This window comes from Abrus precatorius, unplaced genomic scaffold, assembly GCF_003935025.1.
Source record: "Abrus precatorius isolate BTA unplaced genomic scaffold, Abrus_2018 Scaffold3, whole genome shotgun sequence".
Taxonomy (NCBI): Eukaryota; Viridiplantae; Streptophyta; class Magnoliopsida; order Fabales; family Fabaceae; genus Abrus; species Abrus precatorius.
The window spans coordinates 16,246,271-16,269,330 of NW_020874373.1; the positions used below are offsets into that span (position 1 = coordinate 16,246,271).

The 23,060-nt window shown below is 27.5% G+C and overlaps 1 protein-coding gene across 3 annotated transcripts; it reads right to left on the minus strand.

Annotated features, from left to right (window-relative positions):
- Positions 1-3,165: 3,165 nt before the first annotated feature.
- On the minus strand, positions 3,166-7,854 carry LOC113863071 (nudix hydrolase 12, mitochondrial). 3 transcript variants are annotated; one of them, XM_027496475.1, is made up of 6 exons: positions 7,445-7,854; positions 7,203-7,297; positions 5,343-5,457; positions 4,974-5,057; positions 4,243-4,392; positions 3,166-3,759 (listed from the first exon to the last, which is right to left on the minus strand). In XM_027496475.1, exons 2-6 carry the CDS (start codon positions 7,271-7,273, stop codon positions 3,484-3,486), a joined length of 696 nt encoding a protein of 231 aa, XP_027352276.1. In that variant the 5' UTR covers positions 7,274-7,297; positions 7,445-7,854; the 3' UTR covers positions 3,166-3,483. The 3 variants fall into 3 exon arrangements, with proteins under 3 accessions (XP_027352276.1, XP_027352275.1, XP_027352277.1); XM_027496474.1 differs by having other exon boundaries at positions 3,261-3,759; positions 7,438-7,802; XM_027496476.1 differs by having other exon boundaries at positions 3,261-3,759; positions 7,203-7,278; positions 7,445-7,487.
- Positions 7,855-23,060: the final 15,206 nt, after the last annotated feature.

The window sequence follows — 23,060 nt, forward strand, 5'->3', positions numbered from 1 at the left end:
TAGTAATAGGGCTTGAAATAAAATATAAGCAACCAAATACTTTTAGGTTTATGATTTTAGGAATTTTATTATGTAAGATATGAAAAGGTGATTTGTTTGTTAAGAACCTAGTTTGGTAATTTGTTTACGATGTAGATAGCATGAGAGACAACAAAAGTCCAAAAAATCTGATGAAGATTTGTTTGGAACATTAAAAACATTGGCAACATTGAGTATATGTTGATGCTTTCTTTACACTATCATAGTTTGTTGTGGTATAAAAACACATGATGTTGGATGTTGAATTCTTTTTTCTGCATACTAATATTTAAGCAAAAATTCTACCCCATTATCTGACCTTATTATTTTAATAATTTTGTTAGATTGGGTTTCAAACAGAAAAATAAAATTCTTACACAAGTTAGAGGTCAAGCAAACGGGAGAGTGATCTACACACAAAAAAGAGAAAGAAATAATAAATTTTTATTAGAAATAAAAAACATAAACCTAATTAATACATGCTAACAAGTCAAAAGAAAAGAAACTAAATCCTAATTAATCATGAACAAAATACTAACTGTATAAATAACTAACTATGATATTAAATTTAACTGTAACCGTAATCTCCAATACTATAGACGAATATGGTTAAATCAGAATTGCTAAAACGCACAATTCTTCCGTTTGCCATTTTGACACATTATCTCGTCCTAGAAGGTAGTTTGCAAATGTTTTGGGGAATTTGCTTCCAATGGTTGGTAATTGGCTTCAAGATATATAACAGTCTTCTCTTATATAATAATGTATATAATGTAACTACTAATTCATATTTCATAAATTAACTTTATTTTAATGTAATATGTTCTTCTCAATATATAAATAAATATTACTTATAAAACTTATACTTGTGAATAATTAATTTATTTAAAAATTATATATATTTTACATAAAGTTATTCAACAAAGTAAGTATCTAGGCTTGAGAAAAAAAAGACTTACAGAAGAAAGTGAATCCCTTTATTATATTTACATATATATAAACACTTTTCTTGCTATTGTTTGCATTGGTGCCATCATCTATCTTCCTTCCATCGCCGCAACTTCATTAGAAACAATGTGTTGTACTCATAGAACAAAGTAAACAAAGGTGAGGAATAGTGCCTAATATACCAAACAAACGAGGACCAGTTTTCAAATGTTAATGTCGAGGAACTTTGCTCTCTCTTAGTTATTAAGCAAAACGACAATCCAATCCGATTCATGCTTTTTGTCCTTGAGTGAGGATTTAGGAGGGATATGTTCATGGTGTCGTTTTCTGTGAAACACCCACCTCTTTGAACACGAATCTGTGCTCGTGGAATTTGCCTTTTCTTCATGTGCAGCATTTTATGGTTCCAGTTTCTTATGTTGCGAAGAATGAAAAAGCAAGAAGCTATTTAAATCTTTAAATATATATACTTTTTAAATTTCTTTTTTTTATCAAATCACGAGCAGTGAAGCTTAATTTTTCATTGTTTTGAAAAAACGTGAATCAGAGAAATAGGAAGTGCTGAATTGAATAGTTTGATTTGGATATTCAACTTAAGTGATCATTTCGAGGGATGGGGACCTGCCTACTACAACTACAAGCCACCAATGGCTCTCTCTAGTCATTATAGTCCAGTTTACTGGAAAATGTGAATCTTATTGGAATGTTAAAACTTCTAATCATTCTGCTTCATTAATTTCAACTTTTACTGAAAGATCACGATCACATGTGTCCAACTTACAGTATTAGATATTCCAAGAAAATAATAGATCATTCCCTTTCAATTAAATGTAAAATAATACTCCTTTTGCTAAATATTTTTGTTTTGTTGATCCTTCGAATAATAGACCATTCCCTTTCAATTATTTTTTCCACATATTTTTCCTTTATTATTGAGTTTTTTAATTTCTTAATAATTAATATAATAATAGAATTTGACTTTCACTGAAAGTAAGTTTGGAATGTTATAATTAATTTTTATAAGACAAACACAATAGCTACTTCTAAATGTGATTTAGATTTCGTTTATTTAAGATTTTTGCGGGAAAATATCACTTTTTTTTAAAAAAAAATCACTTTTTAGTTTTTTGAATTGTTTGGTTAAGATTTTGTCAAAAGTTGAAAATAATATGATTTTAGTTTTTTTAGAGAAGCTGTTTCAAATAGCTTCAAGAAATAAACCTAAAACTACAACAATTTATGGGTATAAGAATTACTTTTTATAATTATAATCAAATAAAAAATAACTTCTAATTTTTATAAAATCATTAAAAATAAATATTAGATAAGAAGAGTGAATTGTATAACTTTTAATTAAAGAAAAATCTAAAAAAATATTAAATGAAGTTATTAGAAGACATCTTTTGATTTATTAAATTTTTAAAAATTTAATTTTTAATCGGAATTAATTGTGTTGTATGCCTTTTAGTCCATTACTTTCGCCTAACATTTCAAGCTTTTGAGATGGTTTCATGGTATCACAATTTTTATGATTTGATTCTATGACTTAGGACTCTAGAGTTTGATCCAAATTGGCTCTTGCATCAAAGGGTGTGTCTTTGTAAAATAAAATCATTCATGTGTTTGAATTTAACAACTCAGCCTTTTGAGAAAGCTAATGACAACTAATATATGAGAAAAAGCTCTCTTGTCGTCTTAAATTGTTTTGGATGTATTTCAACAGGACACGTCTATTCATTTTAGGTGTGTGATTCTAAGCTTGTTTGCTCTAGAATTTGTTCTTTGCCTGTTGTGGAAGTTGATCCTTTGCAAATTTTTTATTGTTCACCATGTTCCAAGGTCCACCCTGGAAATTTTGTGAAAATTTTTAAGAACCTGCTTTACTCAACGAATCAATCGTTTTCATGTAATAGAGACAAATTTCTTGGAAAACACAGCCACTGAAACAGATACCCAAGGATAGTGACACTTGCCAACCATAGGTGTTGTTAAGAATGAAATCGATGGTGCTGAGTGAAAAGTGTTAAGTATCCTATGTTGGCTAGAAAAATAATTAGAATATTTCTTATAAAGTTTGGATTATTCTTCTTTTAAGCTGGTTTTTGGAAATTAAGTTCGATCCATTTCTATTAAAAATGACACGTTTGAAGAATATGAATTTCGACAAAAAAAAATAATAAAAAAGAAGAATATGAATTGAAGGTTGTCAAAAGTAGCACACAGTCTTTGCCTTTATGACACTACTCAATTTTCACAAATGGTGCTATTTTACAAGCATTTCAGTAACAGGGGAGAAGCAAATAACTGCTAAGTCTAGATACACTTGAGACATTCACCATCACATTTTACATCATTATCTCATAGGAAAGAAAGGGAAAGAACCTACAACAATGAAGTCCATGGCATTGGCATGTGCATTCAATCCATTACTTCATAGTTTGTTCTTTATAAATTTGCAGCAGTTAGTGCACAATATTATCCATTACAAGAACACATTGCAGAAGTGTACAGATAATCTCAATAACCAAAGTGGATGGCTATCTCTTGAGAGGCACGTGACAGGAGATTGGCTTTAGGAGGCATACCATGGTGCTGCATTGTAGAGGATCTTTTATAGCAGTTGTGAGGCATACTTTGACATTCTGACACATCTGCTACTATAATTGAAGGGGGTTCGACATTCTGGTCTTTCTTCTCAAGTTTTCTATCCTCTTCCATAACTCTCAAAAACTCCTCGAGTGCATTAGACATCCAGTCATATCGGCTGAGTCTGAATGCCTCTTCTATGTTTAACTAGGAAAAGCAAAATATGCATTTTGACTCAGTTAAAGATGTTCCATGAATGTAAATGTATTAGTATGCTTCATGTGATGTCAAAAATTATACATTGCAATCATGTTGAATTCTAGATCTAGTAATTGTTGGACTTTTAACATTTTAAACCCTTTATTTATGTAATTCCCCCAAGGATTTTTATTCATAGCACTTAATCGTTAATAATGTGATGATCTGAATCACGCAATCTTTTTTTAGGCTTTGTTTGGAAATTTGAAGGGAGGAGAAGGAAAGTTTGAAAGGTAAGAGAGAAGAAGGAAAGGGAAGAGGAGGATTAACACAAAACCCCCAAACTGGGAGAACTTAAAAATATGTGATCATGAAGGTTTTGGAAGGTTATAAATCTTCCCCTTCTCATCTAAAAACTTTCAAACAAAGATAATCATTACATAAGTCTTCTTCTCTCAAACAAAGCTTAAAGGATTTATTCATAACACTTACCCACTGGCGAGTACGGTTTTTCTGCTCCGGCCAAGTCTCAAGTTCTTCAGTCACCTCCAAGGCGAACATGTACCCTTTGCAACCTCCTTCCATGCTACACAAGTCCTGACTACTTTTGCTTCTGAACTCCCATATTCCTAAAGGAATTTCCTGAAAATGAAAAAAAACATGGAATTACTCCCATATGGCAAGGAAGAACATCATGTTTGCATTACCACAATCCCAATAGGAAATTGTTACATGGAAGAACAATTTCCATTTTTAACCAGTAATTTTTTAGTTACTAGCAGAAAATGAGAGGCGCAGGTAATGTGGTGTTAACTTGATTTTCAATCAGGTATATCTGCAGTTAACACTTCGTTACATAGCAGAAGGTTTCATACTTGACATATGATGTTTATTTACAAGTCTAATCCTTCTCATATCTTTGCTCCACTGGAAGGGTGGATTTGGGAGTAACTACATTCTATTACTAGTTTGGAGCTCAAATGCTCAACCAGGTGACTGTAATGAAACTTCATGTAAATCTATGTTACCAGAGATGTTTATTCATTAAGTTCAAGACCAAAACTTACTCAAAATATTTGAATGATATCTGGATCATCATTTCATATATGGATTATGGAATAAGGTACGGTTATTTCCTTTGTTCAGTAATTCTAATTGGTATGCTTAAACATTCCATGATGGACTATAACTACTTCAATAACCTACAGGGAAATTGAACCTACTCTCAGTACACCTTTAACTCCTGCTTCCTCTAGGGCTTCACGGCAAGCAGCTTCCGTAACAGTCTCATCATCCTCCCATCCACCCTGTCAAGAGAAGAAAGTGAAACCTTTTCAATATAGAGGGGTTTAGTAGACAAATTATATAAACAACTTATGATTCTCATAGGCTTTTTTTATCTTATTTTAACAAGTTTCTTGATATAACTTCTCAAAATAAGCTCTTTTGAGCGTTATTCTAATAAGTTTTATAGTCAAATTTGTGGTAAGCTCTCGTGAAAATAACTTATCAAATAAGTGCTTAATTAAATTGTATATACAAACGCACTCATTGTCTGCACCAATGAACTTCATTTAAAGTATATCAAGTACCTTTGGGAATACAAGATCATCGCGTTTTGGTGAAGAAACCATAAGTACTTCAATTATCTCCTCAGTTTCTCCCATTTGATCTGTGTTGTCCTTTGTCCATCTATAGGGAATACATCTGTTAAAATACATAAAAAGAATTAATTAAATCATGTGACTGATAAGATTCTGTAGCAAGTAGCAATTCTCATCAGATGTTAGTCCTCAAAACTCTACTAGCAAATATTATTATATAGCTTGAAAGGGCTTCAGCAGTCTCAACTCAAATTAATAAAAAATCTGTAGCCACAACAGTTACTCTTCAAAATGAGCCCTGAATATTTATCTAAGTATGATTATGTCAACATTCAGAACTCCAAAACATAGATTAACACTGGTGGTGGGCTCCTGTAGCTTCAAATTTTATTTCTTTAACAAATCACTCATAGTTCTATTGTTTTCAGGAAAGATATCCCTACATTGGTAGGCATTTGATTGTGAACTTGTGATCTTCGATTTTGAAAATATATCATTTGACATAAACTCAAGCTTACATATTTTTCTTTAGTGGCATATAATCATGGTGTACAATAATTTGTGCTAATGGTCCTGCTAGACGTTCAAGACATGATTCTTAACTTGAAAGAATAAATTATCTTATGATGTAATAAATAGGTCTGGTGTTCTTCTTGCTTTCTATTTTTCGCAATATGGTCTTTGAACTTTTAGGATCCACGCAATGTTTAGCTTTAAAATAAAATAAAATTAAATAAACAAAAGTAAAAGTAAAATGTTAAATTTGCCTACCTAGGCAAGACTATAAATTATTTCTTTTCCCAAATCCCACTTACCCGTTTCTTTTTTTTGTATAGCTAATAAAAGTTATAAAAATTTTTAAGTCTGTCTTTCCCATTCCTTAGTTTAATCTCTTATTTTCTGTTTACTTTATGGTCCACTTGGGCATAAGGGAATGCCGGAAATGAGAAACAATGATTCAAGCCTGATAAAAAAAGGAACAGATCCGAAATTTCCCTGCAACTGCTAATGGCAAGCTGAATCTAATCCCAGGACTTGCATGGAAACTGGCAAAGACAACACTTTAATAATTTTATAAACAATAATACTTCCCCAGTTAACTACTCTGCATGCCAATCAATGGTGTTACCGATAACTCTCGAAATTGTCCTAGTTTTATATTATGATAAAAGCCAAAACAGATCACGCAATTTGAAGTATTTTATTATACAGACGTTAAGTCAATGACATGGCCCACTATTTTGATATATGATTGCAATGGACACATCCTCATGAAATATACTTAACAATAATTATTTTCATATATTCATACAATATTTTTACCTCACTTTTATCTCAATTTTTTTATTATTAAATTTTTTACTACATCATATCATCTATTATATATATGTTCTTTTATTTTTCTCTTCTTTCTATATCATAGAACCAAAAATAGGGTGCATGAGAAACATTGTTCTATGATTAAATAGTTGAAAATCAAACAGAGAAGATAATCATGTACAAACAGTTTTTAAGAAGGCGCTTCTATTCCATAAGCAAAAATCATTTAGATTTCTGCTACTGAATACGACTTTAATAATTTTCTATTTGCATATATGAGACAAAAACATAGAAAGAGAAACAAGGGGGCAAAAACAAAACAGGAAATAGCAAAGAAGATAAATGTAACCCAGCAAAGACACAGATGTATCAATATCCAGAATTGGAACCATATCTTGAATAAGGATTATAAAATGCCTGGATGTAACAAAAACTAGTGATAAGTCAAAAGGGGGTGGTAAGGAACAAAAAGTGAAAAGGTGAGATTTTGAAGGTAGAGAAGCCATGGCCTTGAAACAAAAACCTTACCCAGAGACAAGGCGCAAGTTGTCTTCATAACGCTGTCTTTGTCGCCCCGTTCGTGCTGGCACAGAAGACATAGATTCTAGAAAAGACAAATCGAACTTGAAGAACACAAAGAAAAACAGGGGAGAATCAGAACAAAGGTTGTCAATTGAGAATCTTGGGGTATCTCAAAAAAAAAAAAAAAAAAAAAAAAAACAAAGAAACAAAAACTGTGGAAACATTAATGGGTCATGCTCACATCGTACCCAAACTCTAAATCTTGAGCACAACAGACATAGAACAAGCTTTCATAAGCATTGGTTGAGCATAAAGGAGCATCTAAAAGCTCTTGCATGAGAGAGGTGATGTTTTGGCCAACACGTGTTTTGTTTTGGGTAGTTCAATTGCTTAGATGAGGATTGTTTTGTTGTTATAGTTTCAAGACAAACCTTCCAAGATAATTAGTATTATTTTTTTTATAGCATGAGGTGCCTCCAAATGGTAGAATGAAACTAGAAATGGTAGCAACCCTTTATCCTTTTTGCAAGGATGGAAAGATAGAAGAAGAGATGCTTGTTTTAGCAAAACGAAAACAAAGGAAGAAAGGCTTCTACGGGAACAAAGAAAGAGGGGGGATAGAGCTTTCAGCGGGTGTAGCAATGGCATCCATTTATATAGTAACTAAATGTTCCAAATCTACTAGTTTTCAATACAGCTTGTATTATTCTCTTAACTTTTTTTTTGTTGGTCCTTATTTAAATGTTCTTTATTCTCGGAGAGGTTTTATTAAAAAATTTATTTACGTGCAGCTGGAATTTCTTGAGCATAATATTCACTATGACTTAAAAAAAGAATTGTGCTTGTTTTCTTTTTAGATGCAGTGATATGTTACTTAATGAAATGATATTCAATTTAGTTTTATTTTAGTAGATTCATTAAGATGTTAAAAATAAAATCGTATAATAACATAAATATATACTAATGCATTGAAATTAAATTCAATAATTCATAACATTATCATAAGCTTAAATTTTAACTTGAATTATCTCACCTAATTATTTTTTTACTTATAATAATTATGTGATTTTTTTTTGTTCGGATTAAGTTCTTCATTGGTAGGCAATAAGTAATTTCATTATATATTTTTGTTAAAATTAATGGTGTTTTATTTGATTCTAAAATATGTCGCACTTCTTTTATTTCTAACATTTTTTTTAACAGAAACAAGAGTTTTAAACTTGGTTTACCTAAAAGTTTTACAATATTAACCAATTATTATCCGAAGACAAGTTAAGAGTTTGCGAGGTCAATCAACTATTTGTAAGCGCTGAGTCAAGTATTACTAACAATTAAAGGCCTTTACAACTTCAAGAGTTAAGATTCACAGCAGTATATATACATACATACATTATATATTTGTTTCAGATAATAAAACACTTTTAGTGACAAGGTAGGGAGTTTTTCTCTTTAAATTGATAAAAATTACTCCTTCCGTTCTGTAACTTCTGTCTATTAAATTCGATGAATATAAATTAAAAAATTATTAATTAATTTATAATTTATTATATCATAACAAAAACACTTTTATCTAATTTCTTCTTATTCGTTTAATTAATTGAGATATATAATTTGAATAAATTATTTACATCATTATTACATGAAAAATAATGATTTATTATACTTTATTTTTTTTACGAAACAAATACTTATTTTTGAAAATACAATTATTATTTTCTAATATTTTAAAATAGTTGTAAAGATCCATATTAGTATTTTTAATGAACATTATATGTATGTATGTATATTACGTTGAAGTATAATTAATATATGCTGAAACGAAAGGCAATAAGTCAACTAATTAAATGGGTGTAATCCGGTGGTTGGAGAGACCTTTTTGATTTACTTCCTTCATTATAAGCGGTCCCTACACTTTTGATCCTTTCCAAGATAGCCTGCTTCTTCTAAGATAAAATAATAGAAGTAATAATTAAGGAAGCTATGTCCTTCAGTTCTTTTATATATATAAAATAGTAAATCTAAAACTTTTTATATTTAATCTAAATATTTTATTTAATTTATATTTAATATATTATAGTTTATTATTTTATTAATTATTAAATAAAAATTAAATAAAAAATTCAGATTAAATATAAAATTTTTTATACTTATACTAGTGTAAAAAGATTTTTTCCTCTGATTTATTATTAAAGTATTTTAACTTTAATTAGAGATAAATTTAAAATATAATTAAATTAATTTTGATAATTTTTTATTAATACGTGTAATTCAATTAAAATGTTCTTATAAAAAAAAGTTAAAAGAAATATTTATTTGATGATAAAAATGATATAACTAATTATTTTATTAGAATTTAGTAGATTTTTTAAGTTTTTATCAATAAATAATTTAAAGATTTGTTTGCTTAATTAAATAAGATAAAAAATAATAGAATATAAAAATTAGATAAAAACCACACATAATAAAAGTTTATAAATAGTATGTTCTAAAATTTGTTTTAATTTTCTATTGAATATTTCAATTTAACCACTAATCTATGAGTGATAAAGTGTGATTATCTAACGTATAATTTTATATTTTGTTAAAAATATATTAAATTATTTATTTACAAAATGAGTTCCATCTTCATTGATAATTTTTTTAGGAGTCTAAAATTTATAAAATTATTCTTTTTAAAAAATTTAATAACTTTTTTAGTATCATTAGTAGTTAAAGTTACAACTCACAACCTCAACTTAACTCACTTAGACACATAGTCAATAACAACTAATATATATTCATTATTTAAAAATTTAGGAAATAACTCTAAAATATTTGCATCCAACATACAAATTTCGCACATTCATATATTATTTAGAGGCATATCATGATTTTTTGAAATATTGTCACTTTTTTTACACTTATTACAGGATTTTATAAAATTATAAACATCTTTAAAAAGTGTGGGTCAATAAAAATTACTTTAGAGAACCTTTTGAACATTTCTAGAAGTGTCAAAGTGGTCACCCATCTCCTTGAAGTGACAATGTTTCAAAATAACATACATTTCTTTCTTAAGGAGACATCTTTTGATTGTTTTGTCTCCACAAATTTTAAATAAATAAGTTTCTCTCATAAATAATGTCTAATGTCATAAATGAACTTATTTTTCTATACTAACGAGAGGTTAGAGGAATGATATTACTTGCCAAATAATTTACCAAATCAACATACCATAGAACTTAAGTAATAGCCAACAAGTACTCATTGGAAAGAGGGGGTTCTTTTATGTTTCCTTCTTCTTCTTTAGAAGTGAAAGACTTAATATAAGATAGATGATTTATAACTTGACTTTTGTTTCTTTCTTGTCTTGTCCTTCCTTTATGAATCAAACTCTTGAAAAATGAGTACTCGCCTAATTAATTTAGGCTTAACATCTTGTTTAACAAACAAATACTTAATGAGGGAATGGTTTGTAGATACAATAACTTTAGACATTATCAAGTATGATATAAATTTTATCAAATGTATACACCACAACCAACAATTCCTTTTTTGTGGTGGTGGAATTCTTCTGAGTTTCATGTAAGGTTTTCCCAGTTATAGTGAATTTCCTAAATATATTATTGTTTTCTTTACCTAAGTATTGCCAAACAACAACTAGATTAATAGCATAACGCATTAATTGAGGCATAATAAACCAGTTAAGAGCAATCATAAGTATAGTTGTTAATTTGTCCTTAAGCGTCAAGAATGCATTTAAATAGGTATAAAAATAAATAAAATGAACATCTTTAGCAAGCAAGATAAAAAGGAGTCTTGCAATTTTAAAGAAATCTTTAATAAACATCTTATAAAAATTTGCATGCCCTATAAACTCTCAACATCCTTAACACATTTATAAAGGAGAAGGTTCATAATTAATTTAACTTAAATAGGATCTACTTCAATTTCCCTCTTAGAAATTTTGTGCCTCAAGACATTACTCTTATTCATCATTATTCACACTTTTCCTAATTCAAAACTAATTTTGTGTCTTTGCATCTTTTAAGTATTACCTCAAGGTTACTTAAACATTTGTCAAAAGATTGCTCATGAACAAAAAAAATGTCCACAAAAATCTCTAAACAATTTTCTAATAAATTACTTAAACATTTGTCAAACGATTGCTCATGAACAAAAAAAATGTCCATGAAAATCTCTAAATAATTTTCTAACAAATTACTTAAAAATTTATCAAAAGATTGCTCATGAACAAAAAAAAAATGTCCATGAAAACCTCTAAACAATTTTCTAACAAGACAAAAAGATAATTGTCATGCAATATTGAAATGTATCATGTGTATTACACAATCCAAAAGGCATCACCTATATGCAAAAGTACAAAAATGGGAAATAATTGTTTTCTCTTGATCTTCAATAGCTAAATTTACATATAGCCACAATACTCATCAAGACAATAATAATGTTCATGACTAAATAATATTTCAAGCATTTGATTAATAAAAAGAAGAAAGAAGTTATCTTTTTGGTGACATAATTTAATTGTTTATAATCAATGAATACATGTCACTTTGTTATTTTTTTTACTGCAATTAACTCTTTCTGGTCATTCCTTATCATTGTAGTACCTTCTTTCTTAGGTACCATTTATACTAGGTTTACCTATAAGCAGTCTAAAATTGGATAAATAATCTAGCATCAAAAAGTTTGTTACCTCTTTCTTCACATCCTCGGTTAGGCTTGTGTTTAGTCTTTGTTGTGGTTGGACCTTTGGTTTGTTCTCTTTTTCTACGTAAATCTTATGGGTGAAAATTAAGGAATGATCTCCTTAATGTCAGGAACAGTTCCCCCTTCTCCCAAAGGCTTCTTTAAGGTCTCAAAGAACTCTTAGTAGTTTTTCATCTATAGCTCATATTGAAGAAGTAGAAATAATAACAATTAGGAGTTAGGAGAAAAAAAAAAAAAAAGACATACTTAAGATTAAAAGGGGGAGGTTTATTTAGAAGGTTACTCTATTGATGGTTTAGGTTTTTGATTTTTTGAGCTTCTCCATTACTTCAAATTACTTAGTCCCTTCCTAAGCTCCCTTGTTTTGTTTAACATCTAAGGCCATGGACTCTTCTTTTACACCATAGATGATGTAGGCAATTTTCTCCAAGTTCTAATAATCTTCTCAATTTATCCTACATACACATATCTTGCATATAAAAAAGAGTTAAGACCACATAAGATATCAAGAGTAGAAATATAGTTACAATTGTCAAAAGAAGATGTATTTTAAAGAAGCATATGCTCTAAATATTACTTCATCATTAACCCTTAATGTCAATTTTCCTTGTTGTTCATCAATGAGGGCTCTTGTGATAGCTAAGAATCATTTCCCCAAGATGACTAGTATTTCTTCATCTTTCTCTATATCAAGAACCACAAAATCTGCAATAAATATAAATTTATTCACTTTTACATGTACATCTACACTATGCTCCTTGGATATGTGATTGATCTATCTTCTAGTTGTATAAAGATAATTGTTGGCTTGAATTAAAAAAGAGATATAAGGTTAATATTAACCCTTAGGTCACATAGGGCTGTAAAATTGTCTCCAATTAACACTTTTTCATATTTAGAATGGAATTGACAAAAAGGTGGGTCAAAAGTAAAATCATTGCAGCGAGAAAGAATGTAATTCACATATAATTATCAAATAATTTGAATTTTAAAATGTACATGTGACAAATTATGAAGGAAAGTAGCTTCAATGAATGCTTCACTTCCTATATAGTAAACTCTCATATATATGATGGAGGTTAATTGCACGAGAGTGTAAGTCAGATATCATTCTCAAATAATTTGAATACTAAAATGTATACATGACAATCTTTGAAAGAGAATAGCTTCAATAAATTTCAAATAATAAACTTTTATTTACACTATAAAGGTTGGATTGTAATAAAAGAGAGTATAATTCATATATCATTTTTAAATTATTTAAATCTTAAAATGTACAGTGAAAAAGTGTGAAGAGCAGTAGTTTCAATAAATGTTTCACTTTCAAAAACTCTCATTTATATCATAAAAGTTAATTAATGTTTGTACATAAATATTGATTCATCAATAGAAGAGAGAAGGAGGATAACAAATACAAAGAAGCAAATTATTATTATTATTTAATTAATTTTTCACCTAATAATTGGGTATTCTCATCCCTTGATGGTTGAAAAATCACTTTAGAATAATATCAAGAATCGTTAGTGAATTCTTATAAGAAGTTTTCCCTTAATTTCATTCGCAATGTTGATATCTTTATATATAAAAAAGTATTGATAACTTTTAGTTTGTGACTACGATATGTCAATTGGTCACGTTATGTAGTGTGCGGTTCCTCAGTGTGCATAATTGTAGAGTTCAAAAGTTTTGCTCATTATATCTTAAAGTTTTAACTTTAGATATTGCATGTAACTTTGAATTTTATAATCCTTACATTTTAAAATATTATGTTTCTTAGTCAATATAATTTTACATACCTAATTTAAATATTGTCATGTTAATTTTTATAGTACTTGTTAATTTTTTTTATGAAGTCAGTTATATAGAAAGGGATAAAATTTAATTATTTTTTAAAATATATAAACTAAAACAAAACATTAATTTATAAAGATCATAAAAAAAACTTTGGTATAATTTTTTAAAAAAATAATTAAGCAAAACTTAGATAAATGTAAAAAAAGTAATTGTAAAAATATAACCATTGGAATTGGAATAGTCAAACGACGTCGATTTACATTCAATTCTTTTTGGCTACAACACTGAATCTAAATCCGACAAACTTTCTTATAATGCGGCAAAATATTGCCGAGTGTATATATGAACGCTTATCCGACTTTTATGAAATGGGTATGTGACTCGCCAAATCACAAACTGTGTTCTTCTCAACCCTTTCTACCCATCCCAATCTCATTAAAATTATTATTACAAATATCACCGAAATTAGTGCCTTCACTGACCTTATTTTTCAGCATCTTTAAGGTTGGGAATGAATTAAATTTGTAAAAAACTAATTTAAATTTATTTTCAATTTAAATTAAATTTAAAATTAATCTATTTTTTTAAACTTAGATTTAATATGGTAAAATATACTAAAAATATTTTTATATTATTATTAAATTATTATATTCAAAATAATTAATATAAACTTATATTTGCATATATTTTAATCAGTAAATAATATAATTTTTTACATTCATGTTGAATTAAATTAAATCTATATTTTTTATTTTGCATTATCTATCCACTACATAAACTAATTATATTAACTAAATTTTAAACTAATATATTTTATTTTAAAAAATAAAAAAATTATATTTATATTTAAATTTGACTTTTGTTGAAATTAATTTTAAATTAAATATTTTATTTTAAGTTAGTTTTAATTTTAGTTTTACATTAAATTAATTTTAAATTCAAATTTAAAAGGTAAAAGTAATTTAGTGAATTGTACCATTTTGTAAATTTAATTTTTAAGGTAAAATTAATTTTTTATATTACACTATTGCATTAAATTAGTTTATTTTAAAATAATTTTAACAATTTTAAGAATTATATTATACTTTATAAAAATTTTATAAAATATTTATTATTATTTTTAACTTATTTTTAATAAATAGAGTTGATGATAAAAGTTTAAATTAAAATTGATAAATATTGAAAATAATAAAAATTGAGTGTTATAATATTTTTGAAAATAAAATTAAATATAAAAATAATAATAGTAGTCAATTTTAAAATATTTATTATATTTTTATATCTTTAATATATAATTATATTTAAAAAATATTTTAAATGTTTACTTTTATTTATAAGAATTAAGATTAATAAAAAAATTAAAAATAAAATATAGTCATAAATTGCTTTTATAAATTAATATAATAGAGAAAAGGTCTAATAAATTAATATGTAAAATAATATTTCCATTTGCCAATATGAATTTGAATGAATTAAAAAAATTAGTTTTAAAAAGTATACTTAAAATACTAAATCAATTATGAAAATATAAGAAATAAAAAAAATTAATTTTATATGCATCTAATTTTTTAAAAACAATTTAACGTTTTAATTGAATTTTTTCTTAATTCAAGTGATTTTCAAGTTGAGTAATTATATAATGGGAAATATTAATAATATACTCTTTAATATATTTTTTATTTTTTGTTAAAATTAAGTATAAAATAAAAATATATAATTTTTATATTTTTTAATAAACTTTAGTTAATAATAAAAGTGTTTCACATATAATTATTAAACAAATATGTTAATAATGTATGTATATTAAGACCATGTATAGGTATGTTTTATCTTTATATTTTTTTAATTAAGTATTAGTTTTTTTTTTCTGTGTATATAGGTTTTGAAATTTTCTTGAACTCTCTCTAATAATATATGTTTTATCTATAAAAAAAATATTAAAAAAATGTTGTAAAAGCTAAGGATCAACCCTTGTTAACCTCTATTTTTCTTCAATCTTCAAGTGATTCTCCTTGTCTGTGAATGTGATTATCTTTGTTGTATGACCATGACAACATATTACTAAAATTCATCGATTTAAACACCTCTCGCGACTTAACTATATTATTAATATTAATTATTATTGTTTGAGCAATTATACTTTTACTCTAAAGGAGTGTTATGTTCACCATCGTGTGTGAAAAATAAAAAAGCCAAAACATAAATAACATATTATTAGAGACACATAAAGTAGGAGGGTGTGAAATGTAACACCTTGATTTTACTTTCCAAAATAATGAATTTCACAAAAATAGGAAGAATAAACTTTTTTATTCAAATAAAATCCTCATTAAAATGTTTCAAATTTAACAAAAGGGTTACAAAATTCATACCAAATCACTGCTATAGGATTAATTCCAATACATTAATTTCAAAATGATATCCTAAGTCCTATAGCAGTTCCATCCACCCCTTCACTGAGACCGGTGCTGATCGTCTTGATTACCTGAAAAATGAATGTAAGGGTGAATACTTTATACTACTCATTACACAAACAAACACAGGCAGCAATACTATTCCATTCAATTTAATTCAAACACCGACACACTCACGACATCAAACAGTTTACACACAAAATTAACAAACACTAATCCCGTGCACTCGCTGCACGTCAGCCACGCTCACGGTGGTACTGTAATCACAGATTTTCACTATGAATGGTCACTGGTTAACCCCGCCTCACAGATACCACGTGGACAATCACGGGTCGCTCAGCAAAAGTAGTGGTCAGAGGTCTAGTTAGGAAGAGAGTGTGTGGCCCGTGGTGCACCCATGCTCACTGTTGGTATCACCACCACTCTCTCTTCCCTAAGGTATTTCTATTGTCCCTATCTTCCACACTCTCAGTGTATTGCTGAACCACTCACAACATAATATAACGGCGTTAACACGCCTCATCCACACACATTTCAGCATTTAGTCACAATTCACGGCACAAAGCCCACAATCATTTATTTTACACGACTCTTAGGCCCACATTTGTTTGCAATAATCGTTCTCAATACATGGCACAAGTGCCCACATGCATCTACAACATTCAACCACACACACAATACTCACCATTGTACAAAGCTCTCGGCCTACACTTATTCACATTGCGTGGTACACACATAACCCTTATTTACTCACACAATATTTTCAATCATAGTTCACATTTACATTCCTCATTCATCAAGTATTAGCATACTCACACAATCACCCATCACGGGTTTCCACATGCTATCACACCTCACAATATAGCAAATTTCATCAAATACAGATATCCTATCCTCTATCTCAAACACATTGCAATATTCATCAAAATATACGACAATCAAACCTAAAAAGATAGGATAGAGTCCTCCCTTATCTTGGATTGAAGACCCACACTCGAATTCAACCACAGAAGTGCTCTCTACATGAATTTCGACCTAAATGCATGGAAGAACTCCATGAGAATCTAAGGAAACTGAGAAACAGAGAAAAGGAATGAAAAACGAAAACCTTAACCATTAAAACTCACCTCCAAGCGTTCCCAACACAAATCCAACCTTCAATCAAGCTCCCGAACGACTTTAGAGGCAATTTAATCGGTGGGATAGGGTTTTGGGTTGAGAGAATCAAAGAAATTTTGAAGGGAAGGTGAGAAATAACCTTTCTCGAACCCTAACCCCCTTTAAATCCTCTCTGGTCGCGACACTCTCACTACAACGAGATATTCTCGCTGCAGCGAGGGGACTCCTTCTCTCGCTACAAAGAAAAACTCAGATAAAACTGCACTCTGATTTCTGCAGAATCTCGCTACAGCGAGACCCTCTCGTTATAGTGAGACTACATCCAGAAATGCAGCCCAAACTGTGGCTTTGTCGCTACAGCAGCGACAAAGCAACAGTTTCATCCTTCTTTCCTAGTGCTCTCTCGCTACAGCGAGAATGCCTAGCAACAACATCCATACTTAGCTTGTTTTCAGCCTAATCAATTCAATCCAATTATATATATATATATACACACACACACACATCCATATACATTATACCCACAAACATCATCATTATAAATTCAAATGCAAATTACATCTTTCACATTTACACGTACATATAAACAAATATACATATATCGATAATAATTAATATTACAAAATTTGGGGCGTTACATGAAAATATGAATGTAAAAAAAAAGAAGCTTTGTTTCATTTAATTTATAACTTATATATTTTTATTTATTTTAGTATTTTTTTCTTTAATCACATCATTTATTATTATTTTTTTTTATTTCTCTTCATCTTTTTTTTTTCACTCATTCTACGTTTCAAAATGGATATCAACGTATAAATTAATTAAAATGATGCTTTTATATCTAGATACGCTTTTGAGAGAAAAAAATGTGAAGGAGTTGTTTAGAAAAGACAAAGGAAATGATAAATTTTTTAATTTTAAATAAATATATTTAAAATTAATATTTTTAAAATAAAATATATAAATTTATATGTTAATATAAATTTAATATATTAATTATGAATATATAGTTATAAATAATACATAATTCTCATAATTTAAAACTAAAAAAAATTGATTTCCCTTCCTTTTATTGTAACATCCTCAATTTCGTATAGAAGTAAATAAATAAATTTTTATAATAAAAAAAAAGATTATTTTATTTTATTTCGTGGATTTAAGAATTGAATAAAAATAAAACTTACATTCTTTCTATGAAAATTTTATAAAATTTCACCATATTTAAAACTTCCAAAGAAATAATTTCAAGATTTTAAAGTAATAAATAAAACTTAAATTTACATTCAGCAAATTATTTGGTTCACATTGGATACATATAAGTTTAGAATACTACTAAGAACATTTCCAAATTATTCATTACAACAAAATTTACCCAAGTATTATAAATTCTAAAATCTGTCATTGAAAAATATTTACAGAACCTGATCAACATAAAATATACTATGAGTAAAATATTACAATTTCTCAAGATATTCTAGTTCTTACAGAGCATTCTTTCTTCCAATCTCACTGGACTATGATCTTAGAACGAATCAATCATCTTTATTTCTTCACTTTCACTACCTGAAAACATTAGTAAGGGTGAGTATCTCCCGCCTCATTAAATCTTTTTTTTTTTTTTACAGAAGAAAGGTGTATATACATACAAATATAATATTGAAAATATTATCTCATATATATATATATATATATATATATATATATATATATTAGATTAATAATAACATTCAAAGCATATAAATCATTATCACAACGGAGCATATACATGATAACTACTCAATAATCTTTATAAATATGTATGACATGCATTTTCACACTAATATGTATGTCATGATACATATATTATATAACATCAATTAATATGTCATGATACATGTATCTTAATCGCACCCGTCGATGTATTACAACATATATATTATCACAATATCAACCGATATATTACAATGCATATATAATAATAATACACTTTCTATACTACATATTTATCACACTTTCATATTCATTACACTTTCATATTTATTACCCGTTGCAATCCCTTAAGGACTTCATAACATAGATAGCTGCTGGTTAGCCACAGCAACACGGATATACACGTAGACCGACCCAGCCCCTTTTAGCAAAGGTGTAGTCAGGGGTTTAGGTCAGGAAATGAGTGTGAGGCTTGTGGTGTCTTTCTCTCTATTTTTATTAATTTTTGCACAATTATGGAAAGACATCCACCACCCTCATTTCCCTTACATTTCTCAATCGCCCCCGTCTTCCACACCCCCAGTGTATCTCTGTGACTATCTATACTTATTCCATTTCTCATTTCATTCTCATTCTTCTTTATGTCCTTTTCATAAGTCAACATGTCATAATACGTTAGTCTTGAGTTAGTATTTATAGCTACAAACAACAAAGCATCTATAACTTAATGTATTACAATACATGTATTATGAGTACACCTTTTGATGTACCACAACACCTGTATCCTAATAACATCCACCAATCTATCTGACTCATATACTATGATCACATCTCTCATAATTCCTTCATCATGTCATATCATTTACTTTTATACATAAAACTCTTTCTTCGTTTGAGAATAGTATAACACTTTTCATTAACAACATAATTTCACCTATTCTAACATGCATCAGTCATCAACAAACATTCATATTTATAATATCATATCCATATCCATCTAACACAAAAGGTCCTCAAACAATTTCACACTATACAGATCAATATAATGTATCGGAGATCGGACACCTCTGGACTCAATCCAATCATACACATTTTCTTAGCATTAATAAGATCGTCTATCCTAAAGTTCAATATTACTTATTCATATATAAATAATAGTAAAATCTTAAAAATTTCTCAGAAGCTTAGTTACTCATCTTTTCACTATAAAATTTTATCTAAATAATTTTTGGATTAAATTATTAGTTCCTCGTACCCAAAATTTAATTTTTAGTAATATAATTTAAAGAATCATTGGAGTTCTATTATCCAAAACGAAATACCAAAGTTAGGGTTCAAAATGGGGGTTTTCACATAGGAAATCTGTTTTCTACGCCATGATTTTACGAAAAAACCATACAGTTTTGCCACTTAGAATCAAGTAGTTGAGTTTTCTATGTTAAACTACATTAATAAGACTTAGGGTTTAGGATTAACTCCCCTTATCTGAAAATGAGTCTCTCAAATCGAGCTTTCTTAGAGATTCAAAAGAGAGACACAATATCCTGGTAGAGAATATCGCCTTAAGGGTTAAGGTTTTCTTGAGTATCATAAAGTACAAACCTTTAGATCAGATAAGATAGAGAAATAAGAATGAAGTTAAAAAATCAAACTCAAAGAAACTTATTTAGATATGAATGATTGAGTTCCCAAGCCCAAATTAGAAAGAAGATTGAAGTTTAAAGAAGGAAGTTAGAGAAAAGAGGGTGAGAGATCTGAGAAAACAGAAAAAAGGTAGAGATTTTGGATTGTAATTCAAGTTTTATATTGCTGTCTTGATACTTAATATAGTATATATTCAAGGTTTACATTACATGACTAGTCAAATAAAAATGAAAGAAACAAACAAGAATAAAAAATATAGTAAAAGTATTTTTTTGTATACATTCAAATTTATCTCTTATCTTTTAATAATACTTGCTTTTATTGATGTCATACTTAAATACTTAAATACTTAAATGAACTTTTAATTACATAGATTTTAACTCCTAATAAAATATTTTGATAAAAAAATTTATTTTATTATAATTAGTAATTTTATTAAAAATTATATATTATTATAATTATTTAAATGACAGACTCAGATGAAGTATAACCTTTCTAACTTTGAATCTGGCGAAATGACGGTGAGACATGCATGGACACATTTTTTAAAGGAACACTACCACAGTGACCATGGTTGGATTATGATATGCGCTCGCGCAGATATTGTAAAAATAATGATAAAAATGGCAACATGTGATTGATAATTTCAAGAATTAAATTAATAATTAACCTTCGTACCATTCACATAGAAAATTGAGGGGATGATAATAATAGATATTTATAAGGAACACAATTAAAATCAAGGAAGAATATATAAGTACTATTTACGTATATGAACCTTTAATTAAATATTTAAACACAATTTATAATAATAGATATTGTTTTTATTATAATAGTCATCAAATAATTATCCTTTATTTTGAGGAATGTTGATGTCCTTCGTCATAACGTCAAATAAAATCAAACGCTAAGTTGGTGTTTAACTTTTAGATTTGTTTTAATTTAATTTTTAATTAATTTATTTATTTGATTTTAGTCCTTTATCTTACAAAAATATTTTAAATAGTTTTTTTGGTCAAAAATATTAATTTTATTAAAAGGTTACTATTTATATTTTAATAAATATAAATTATTATCTTCATACCTAAAATTAAAAGATAAATGAACATAATTTTATATTAATAATGTTTATCATTATAAATAAAAATGTGCGCTAATTAAATAAACTCTCCCACACATACATAGGTGACACATTAAACAAGATACTTTTTTATTTGAAAGTGAAAAGAATAAATTTTGATTACTGAATTTAATCATGAATAATTGAAATTAAAACAATAAACTATATAATATTTTAAAATAATCATGCCATAGTTTAACGTCTTTTAATTGTATGATTCATATATATTTGTAAATTTTACCTATCATATTATAAATCTCCTTTTACTGAATATGTCACACGCTAAAAACTAAAAGTGGAAAGATATTTTAAAAACTAAAATATTTTATTTAATTATTTGCAATCACTAAGCAAATACAACATTCTGATCACATTGAATTCGAAATTTCTCATGAATACAAAAACAAAGACTATTTCCTCTGAAATGTCAATATTCAATATCAGTTTGATGAAAATAATAATAATTAAATGGGCCGAAAGTGGATAGTTTTAAATTGCCAAGTAATAATAGAAAAATACATTAAACAATTTTTTTTATTATTTACGTTCGTGGAGCACAGTTTAATTGGCATAAAATTACTAAAATTCGTTGCATTTTATTGGATACCATATACTTTCTGGAGTTTTATAGCTGGTAACAAAAGAAAATATTTAACTTTAGTTATTTAGAATATCAATTGTGATAAAAAGAATAATACTAAAAGAAAAACTTAACTATTGCAAATTGAAGCAAGATTTATTAACAAGAAATAAAATATGTATAGAGTCTAGCTTTGTGTGATAATTGGTTTTTGAGCACGTTTGGACTGTTATTGGTTACATGTTAGTTGGAGGGGTCAATTGTGGCATCATCAAAGTCATATCAAATATTTATTTAGGGTTAGTTTGATGTCCGGATAAAAGTGGATAGACAGAATATTTGTTTTTAATTAAATAATTTGATAAATTATAAGAATAAGATTAATTTATTTTATTACTTATCTTATATTATTAGAATGAATAATTATGTAATGAAAATATGATTGGATTAAAAGAAAAGAAATGATAATAATTTTTTTAAATATTTTTTATTTTTTATTATTTCTCTCTCCTCTCTCTCCTCTCTCTATTTTTATATATTTTAAAATTTAAAAATATTTTAAATTATTTATATATTTTTATAAATTAAAAATAATAACTTATAAAACGTTAAAAATTAAAATTTAATTTAGTACATAAAGACAAAAGGGTAATTTTGTTATTTTTTACATATATATGTCATATTATTTTTTCCAACTTTAGATATAATAAAAAGTTATCATACTTTTATCATATCTACCCTTATCCAACCTTTTTATCTTATTCATGTTGACTACCAAACATACCCTTAAGTTC

Bases quoted from the DNA above. Each gene is read 5' to 3' on its own strand.
- LOC113863071 (XM_027496474.1), bottom strand. From the start codon at position 7,533: ATGCAAGAGCTTTTAGATGCTCCTTTATGCTCAACCAATGCTTATGAA. The intron at 5,058-5,342 runs GTACTTGATATA...TTCTCTTGACAG, and splicing joins ATGATCTTGTATTCCCAAAG to GGTGGATGGGAGGATGATGA. The intron at 4,393-4,973 runs GTAGGTTCAATT...TTTCATTTTCAG, and splicing joins GAGTTAAAGGTGTACTGAGA to GAAATTCCTTTAGGAATATG.